Raw genomic sequence first — 8500 nt, 5'->3', positions numbered from 1 at the left:
TGTACCTCTCTGGGACTTGTGCCTCACCATAAACAAAGGTCAACCGAAAAGCGGAGTTGCCAAGTTCCTCTATTTCCATATCTATATGATACTGGGAATAACCAATAACTTTAGCTTTTATTGAATCTTTCCAAAATACACCAAGACCACCACTCCTACCAGCACTACTGACTGCAAAACTTTTATCGAAACCTAGACTGTCTACCATACTCTCGACTCTAGAGCCCTCTATCTGAGTTTCAAGAATACATAATATAGAGGGGGCAAAACGCTTCGTTAGATCACGAAGCTCGCGAACTGTCGCGGGTTTGCCAGCCCCACGGCAGTTCCAACTTGTGATACTCATTGGGCCCGGCGGCGCCCATCTTGTGAGCCCGCCAAATTCTTTGCAGCCAGAGCCGTATCATTGCCTTCATTGTTTGCCTTTGACCTCTTTGGATCCCTCTTTGGTGGTGGACTCATCGCAGGTGCAGCCTGCGGGATTATTGCAAGCTGGTTGTTTTTAAGATCCCCTACAATCTGCTCAGCCCCATTACTTCCTCCAGTTTGCACTGTGTTATTTGATCTCTTCCTGCTAGGATCAAGCATATCAACGTCATGCTGTTCCTCTAGTGGCTCCTCAAAATCCTCATACCGGGGTGTGTTGTTTCTTCCTCCTCCACGCCCTCTGCGGCGGCCTCCTCGGCGTCCTCGACCCCGGTCAGGGCCACGACCGGTTCTCATATACCAATCTGCTCTGAGCTCTTTGAATACCAAGGCCGACGGAGGATGAATCCCGTTACCATGTTCCTTAAAGAGATGCCCCAACATACCACAAACCGCACACCAATCTGGCAGCTTTTCGTACTTGACTTTATAGATCTGTCGCTTTTGATCGCGGATCATGGAGACCGCGTTCTTGAGGGGCTTCGTAACATTTATTTTGATCCACACACGGTAGAAATTTCCAGCAAAATCCTGGGATTGGGGCTCTGCAAACAGCACATCTCCTACCTTTGCCGCCAGCGGCGCTACTAGATGAGCGTACAGATCCGGAACATTGTGGATCTGAATCCATATATCTATGGTGTCCAGTTTGATAGTTGATGGCTTTGTCACCCCGTCATATTCCTTGATGATGACGGCATCCCCTCGGAAATTCCACGGCCCGTCTTGAGTAACTCTTTCCCAATCCACCAGGCATGAAAACTGAATGGTATAGAGATTATCCTCTAGAGGCCTGAACTTTGCTTCTTGCGCCAGATCCCACGCAGAACGCATGTTTCTGTAGAACCAGGTCTGGCTATAAGTTTTATCTGTATGAACCCGCGCCAGAGCTAACCATCGAGCGGCCACTTGAGGCGCCTCTTTCTCGTCGAAAACGACATCATCCAGATCCTCCTCGCGTAGCCCCAACTCCTTCATCATCCTCTCGACATCGCTGGTCTCTACTGATCCGCATGCCTTTTCTGAAGCCATGGAAGTCCCTAACCCGATTGCGAACGATCGAGTTGTTGTAGCGGAACCCTATGCCCGTCGAGCCCTCGTCCTGCCGGTCCAAGCTCCGCTTCGACCCCTAGGGTCAGAAGCCAGAAGCCAGGCCAGCCCTTCCAGGAGATCGGCGGCAGGGAAGATCAAAACCTCAGCGGCGACGAGTCGCCTCCAGGAGGAAGAGAGAAACCCTAACGAGAGGGAAAAAACCTACACACACTCGTGTTCGAATTACCTAGAGCGCGTTCTTTGTTTTTTGCGGGATTAAACGCTGACAAAAAGAATCTTGATGGGCCGGCCCAGCCAACGCGCGCCTGCAAGCGCCGGTTTGCAGAAACAGTACAAACTGAGGGTTTGCCACAGCGTACGAGCAGGGGCAGACCGTAGACGCGAAGTTGGTAGTCGTGGCCAGCCGCCAACCGCATCGCACAGCCGGGAGCAGGTAATCCAAGTCTTGCACAACATAAGGTAATCCTATTTATTTCCCCAAATATTGAATCCGTTATTTCATAGCCTGATTTTTCTCACTGAACGGTTCTTTACAGTCTATAAATTGCAGCGGGCAGTGACCAATTTATGGTTGGATGGTTAGGAGAAAAGTTGTATCCTCAGCCCACTAGGATTTAAATCCTGGTGCTCGCATTTATCCTGAATTTATTTAACGACTTTCGGCGATGCGCATTCAGTGAGAGAAGACGTTCCTGTCGACTACGAGGCGCCTACGGTGACTTCGTAAAATCTCAAGATAATATGTCGGCTCAGTCTCTCGAAGGTGCTCATAGGAGTAGGGCGTGCGTGTGTGCATTCATATGGAACACGGGTAGTTGCAGACCAGATAGTTGTGCTCTCTTTTGAGCTGGCCCGCCCAGTTTTCTATGAAGCTCCGCCACTGCTTGATGGACCAAGCCAGACTAACATTTGAAAACTAGATTTTGTTGACAGCGCAGTATAATCCGTAGGATTACTGCTTAATCTCGTAGTAGGTAGCAAATTAAGCTTGGGCTTGGCTAGTTTCTTCACCTCAGGCCGTTGACGGCAGCACGCAGTTGCCGATCTCTGTAAAGTGTGGAACAAAATCACCATTAACAAATCAAAACGTTCATTTTCTTTTCTTGACACAGGAATCACAAATTCAAAAGCCAACTTACTTGGTGCCTGCCGGACAATAATACCGGCGCCGGCGAAGTCGCACGTTCCTGTGGCCCTGCCACGCAGCTGGTAATAGCTGTTGAACGCGACGGACGCATGCGCGACCTTGGTGTCGGGGTCGAAGCACCGTGCTCCGGGCTGGATGTCTGTGCAGTTCGCGCCACCGGGGCCGCAGGCGTAGTCCAGCGCCGCCTGCAGCCGCGTGTCGCTCACCGCCGCGTTCGCCACGCACCAGCTCGGGCTCGGGTCGCACGCACCTGATGGTGCCTGGTTGACAATGGTGCCGGCGCCGCTGAAGTCGCAGGCGCTTCTATCCCGGCCGTTCTTCTGGTAATAGTCGTTGAAGGCGTAGGACGCGTGCGCGAGCTTGGTGTCGGGCTCGAAGCAGGGCTGGCCTGGCTGGATGGCGCTGCAGTCTGCCCTCTTGCCATCCCTGTTGTCGCACGCGAAGTCCAGCGCCGCCTGCAATGCCGCATCCCCGACCGCCGCGTTCGCCACGCAATAGCTTGCCTGCAAGGGCCCGCCGCTGGTGCCGCCATGGACGAAGTCGATCGGGTTCGGGTACACCGGTTGCTGGTTCGGGTAGAACAGCCCGAAGTCCTGGTCATCTTCGGGCTTGCTGTTCTCGTTGAATAGGGCGAAGATGTACACGTTCAGATCGGCGTTGGGACGGTGCGGGGTGCCGCGGACGGCGCTGGCGGTGAGCGGGATGTGTCCGTTTGCGGCGGCGGTGCCAGAGTTACCCTGCAGTACTTGGAGTGTGAGACCAGCCATGAAATCTTGGGCGTTTTGTGGGGTTCCTACGCCACCGTGACCTTTGTTTGGGTGCCCTTCCTCCCCATGGTGTACGTCTGGGCTTCCACCTCCTGCCGTGAGCTTCCTCATCCCCCCGACGTGCATGCTGGAGGACGGGAGCTTCTCCATCGCATAGTAGACTGCGTCGAGCTGGGCGTCAAAGAGGCTAAAGTACATTTGTCCGCTACCAGTGTCAAGCACGCCACTATTGGGGCGGAACAAGAGGTAGTTAATGGACATGCCTGGGGTAGCCAGGTACGCGATGTATGGGAAGAAGTTCACCATGAGGTACGAACCCGTCTGTTGCAAGAAGTCGATCATGGGGCTCATCACCGACAGCGCGATGTCGTCCCGGAACGTTCCCGCGGACGGCGGGAACGACGTGGTGAGCGCGTCAAACGCGATGGGCGTTGTCACCTTGATGGCGTCCGCCAGGCCCAGTTTAGCCAACGCCGCCTGCACGTTCTTCATGGCCGGGACAAGCTGAGAGTTTAGTTGGCTAGCCTCTTTGAACACCTCGTTCCCGACCGTCACGCCATTGATCAGCGTGGCCGGGTAGTAGGCCTTCACATTGCTCTGCACCCACTGGAGCGCGAAATTATTTTGGTCGGCCGCCGCGAGCGGCAGCTCCTCGTTGGTCAGCTCCACCGTCACCTTGATGTCGGTGTTGGCCAGCGAGCGCAGCACCGTGGGGTCGGTGTCGTAGATCCTCACCATGGTGATGCCGTTTTTCTTGAGCAGTTGCACCACAGAAGCCGGGTCCGGCAGGTCAGTCGCCACCCTCCCGTAGCACACGCCCACCTCGCCACCCTCTGATGCATGCAATAGCAACAAAAGTCAGTCACTATCACGAAACTACACCTGCGCCATATATATACATCTCCAAAATGTACGTCTCCTCGATCACCTGCAGGGGAGAAGAAGAGAAGAGGCAATGCAGCACCGAGGAGGGCGAGGAGGAGGCGGGTCATCAGCGCCATGCTCTCCGTAGTGTGCGGAGTGGAGCGAGCTGGGGGCTAGAGGAGACAACGATCGGGCTGATGAGTTGTGAATCATCCTAGGCGGGCTGGAATTTATAGGCGGCGCCAACGCTAACATGGAGATAGATTCTTTTTGGACAAAGAACATAGAGATAGATGTTGCTACGTTACATATTTCTCTTCGTGCAAGACGATACGACAATCAAAATTGGGATTACTAGTGAGGCTGATCGCAGCATGCATTTATATATGCCGGCCGTGCCTAACTTGGACTTTGACTGGTGGAGTCACGGACGACTTGATACACCTGAAGAGGCATGCGCATGCGTGCTTGGGCCGGCACGCCCACAACCTTTGCCCCTAAATCCAAAAGACAAAATGATCGCTAGGTTCGTTACCTGGTATTTGTAATCTTCCTTTGGATGTTGTGATTGAATAAAGAACCTAGGCCACTCAAAAAAACGAAAAACTGGTGACAGTATCCCAGGGCCCTTTCTCTTGTCTTCTACATCTGATGCTCGCCGGCAGGCCTACGATGACACATGACTGTACATGCCTGGATAAAACGCAGACATGGCAAATTCATTGTTTTGACCCTTTTTTCAACTTAAGCACGATCTGATCCTATGTGTAAAAAAATTTCAAATCTGACGCTTTTTTTATCATCATTGTTTTTGGCAGTAGGGTACCACATCCTACCGCCAAAGTCTTTGGCGGTAGAACTTACTTACACTGTCACGTCCGTTTGGTGTGAAAAAATACCCTACCACTATGATCTTTGGCAGTAGGGGCATGCATGCGCAGTTATAATAAGGGCTTGCATGCAATAAAACAAAGAAGATGACCTACTGTCATAGACTATGGCAGTAGGGTAACACATCCTACCGCCATAGACTATGGCGGTAAGGTCTATTTTACAAAATACAAACGTGACATCACAGGTAAGTGCTACCGCCAAAGACAAATAACGGTAAAAAAAGGATCAAATTCAAAATAATTTTGTACATAGAGTCTGATCATGCTAAACTAACGGAAAATGATCGAACCAGTGAATTTGCCCACGCAGAGAACCGCATGCTCTTGCTTCCTGCAGCTACTTTCCAGCATTTTGTCAAACACGTGTGGAAAAGACTAGGGAAGACGCCCGTCAATGCAGCGCCTATCACTGCTTGAGGTAGGGGTGGTTCACTTTTACGATTGACAAGACATTGTTGTCTTGTATAGAAAACGTCGCTTTTCCAACCTTCTGTCTTTGTGCGCATAGTTGCACAGTATCTCGTCTTCATGCAGGAGCAGTTTGTCTTGTATAAAAATCGTCGTTTGCAATTTTCTGTCCCGCGACTCAAGTTGCCCCGTTGTAATCTTATATTCCCTCCCATAATATAAGAGTGTTTTTGACACTACACTCATGTAAAAAACGCTCTTATATTATAGGACGGCAGAAGTAGTATACTAGTGCCTAATTCGCGCCTAGGCGCACCTCTGTGAGACATGTGATGGATGACACGCTAAATGCACTCCCTCCGTTTCTAAAAATAAATCTTTTTAAAGATTTTAATATAAATGTCATGCGGATGTATATAAATGTATTTTAGAGCATAGTTTCACTTGTATAACTCGATACGTAGTTCACATTGGAATCTCTAAAAAGGACATATTTAGGAACGGAGGAAGTGCGTGAAGAAAAAGTATAATAATATACATGCATCAGCTACGCCAACTGATTTTGATTAGGTTTTTGGTTAAGATAAGCAATTCCTTGTTTGGACGACGAAAATAAGAAAATAGATTATGCTCGCCGCTCGGAATGACCGACGCTCGCGGCACACCCATCCTACGCCAACGACACCACAGCCCCCGCTACTTGTATCAACGCTGGCAGGTGCTTTCAGCCCGTCGCCGGTCGTCGTATACGGCGTCCTCGGGGAGAACCACGGGCTCGCGTAAGGAAGCGGCCGTCACCACCTGTCTGGATTACACCGTTTTTCAGGATTTTAAGCGTGTGTATTTGAAATTTCAATGCAGCAGCTAATCTCTACTTTCCAGCATTTTGTCAACACGTGAGGAAGGGGTGCTTCATTTTTGTGATTGACGAGACATTCTTGTCCTGTATAGATAGAAAACGCCGCTGTTGCAACCGTCTGTCTTGTGCGCCCAGTTGCACAGCATCTCGTCTCATTCATGCAGGAGCAGTTTATCCTGTATATATAGAAATCGTCGTTTGCAATTTTCTGTCATGTGACCCAAGTTGCCCAGTTGTAGCCGTGTGGTATATCGTCTCATTTCCTGCTGCATGCAGTTATGGTCTATGCCCTTTGTGTAATGGTGAATGCGAGCCGAGCCGAGAGCCTGCCTCGAGCTCGCCCGGCTCGAACTTGGTGCAGCATCCCCGATGTAGACATGGCCTGAAAGCACTGGCGTGCAGGTAGCACGTCAGCATGGGTGGGCAACACTCGGGTGAAGCTGGAGGCACCCAACCCTGGCGATGAATTTCCTTTTTTAGGGGTGAAACAAACTTTATTCAGCAAAAACCACATAATGTAGGATAGTGTTCCGCTCATGAGATTGGTCAAGCCAAATGTGACGTTCCAGATCTAAAGAAAGCAAAAATCTAGCTGGGCTATGTGCTTCAACACGACCCTCGAAAGAAAAGGTACAATCTAGAAAAGACCCTAGCGACGAGTGCGGGAGTACGGGCAGGAGGACTTTTGGAATCATGGGAGGGACTGACAGAACAGGAGACCTGTTCCCGGCCTCTTGGGCTACCGCTAGCTAAACGCCTACGGGCTAGCTCGACCCATGGCAACAACCAGTCGAAGAAACCGACTCAACTTGGATTCCTCACCTATCAAGCCAAGCCGTTCCGAGCTCGAGCCGACACCAAAAGCCCGAGTGGGTAGAACCCTATGTCTCACGAGTTTCCTGAAAAAACCTATATTCGCGGGAGCTATATCTCGCAAACTGCTATACTGGTGGCTGGGCCAGCCCATTCAAGCGGTTCTCGGAACCTTACACATGAGCGCGCGCTTGGTTTTAGGAACCTTCCGCTTAGTTTGCCTCCCCTTAAAAGACGTATAGTTTGCCGTCTAGCTTTTTTGAAATACCTTTCTCCATGTTTTTAATACGTTTTAAGTTCTTCTCATTTTCAAATACATGTCAACTTTTTAAAATATACGTTAAACATTTTTCCTGTACAAATTGAACATTCCAATACACGTTGAATATTTTTAAATCCATGTTGAACATTCATTCAAATATATGTTGAACATCTATAAAATGCACATTCAACATTTCTTCAATATGCAGTGAACATATTTAATACACATTGAACATTTTTCAAAAACTTCATGAACATTTTTGCAAAATGTGCAAAGCATTTCTCAAGAGTTTATAGACATTTTTATAAATGGCACAAACATTTGCAATACGCTATGAACATTTTTCTAAAACTGAAAGAACCCATTTTTTAAATTCTTGAACTTTGTCTGAAAATGTTGTGAAAATATTTTTAAACCTCAATTTGCACAAGCATGAGCGACCACGACAGCCTATTAAGCTATGTGTGTCTCTTTTTTTGTGTGTTATTCTTCAGTACGCAGGTAGCAACCCGAAACTGTGCCACATGCAGTTTTTCTGTTAGTTTTAAGAAGCATATTTAAAATGGTAACCAGTTTGTGATAATGCAAATATTTTGAAATTTCAAATATCTTTTGACAACACAAATCATTAAAAATATATGAACTTTTGTTCGAAAAACTTCTTTTGCACGTATAATTTTAAAAAAATGATTTATGTTGGAAAAAATCATATTTTCCAATTTTTTAAAACATTCTCAAAATATGAGCATTTCACAAATTTGTGAACATTTTGTTTCAAAAGCATGAATATTTTTTCACATTAGAAAACATTTTGCCAAATTTCCTAAAAAATCCAAACAAAACTAAGGTAAATTCAATTTTTATTTTTTTCTCAAAAAAAAACACAAATACTCTAAACCTATATAAAACAAAGTAAGAAATAAAGAATCATTAGGAGGTTCCTCTACCTAGCAGTAAATGGGCCGGTCCAGTTCGCTTTGCCTGTTAGCTCCCCTGATATGCGTTTGG

The 8500-nt window shown here is 48.2% G+C and overlaps 1 protein-coding gene across 1 annotated transcript; it reads right to left on the bottom strand.

The window, feature by feature from the left end:
• Positions 1-2491: 2491 nt before the first annotated feature.
• LOC119312908 (glucan endo-1,3-beta-glucosidase 13-like) lies at positions 2492-4400 on the bottom strand. Its single transcript, XM_037588692.1, has 3 exons — positions 4322-4400; positions 2619-4226; positions 2492-2526 (listed from the first exon to the last, which is right to left on the bottom strand). The coding sequence occupies exons 1-3, from the start codon at positions 4392-4394 to the stop codon at positions 2492-2494; spliced, it is 1716 nt and encodes a 571-aa protein (XP_037444589.1). The 5' UTR covers positions 4395-4400.
• Between the last annotated feature and the right edge of the window lie 4100 nt (positions 4401-8500).

Source organism: Triticum dicoccoides, chromosome 1B (assembly GCF_002162155.2).
Source record: "Triticum dicoccoides isolate Atlit2015 ecotype Zavitan chromosome 1B, WEW_v2.0, whole genome shotgun sequence".
NCBI lineage: Eukaryota > Viridiplantae > Streptophyta > Magnoliopsida > Poales > Poaceae > Triticum > Triticum dicoccoides.
Note: the sequence above shows the minus strand (reverse complement) of the source record. Positions and strands in the feature narration are given on the sequence as shown.

What these genes read in the sequence shown, in the direction of transcription:
- LOC119312908 (XM_037588692.1), bottom strand. Translation starts at nt 4,394, where the DNA reads ATGGCGCTGATGACCCGCCTCCTCCTCGCCCTCCTCGGTGCTGCATTG. An exon ending in TCTCTTCTTCTCCCCTGCAG is followed by an intron (nt 4,227 to 4,321) that starts GTGATCGAGGAG and finishes TGCATGCATCAG; the next exon opens with AGGGTGGCGAGGTGGGCGTG. An exon ending in TATTGTCCGGCAGGCACCAA is followed by an intron (nt 2,527 to 2,618) that starts GTAAGTTGGCTT and finishes CACACTTTACAG; the next exon opens with AGATCGGCAACTGCGTGCTG.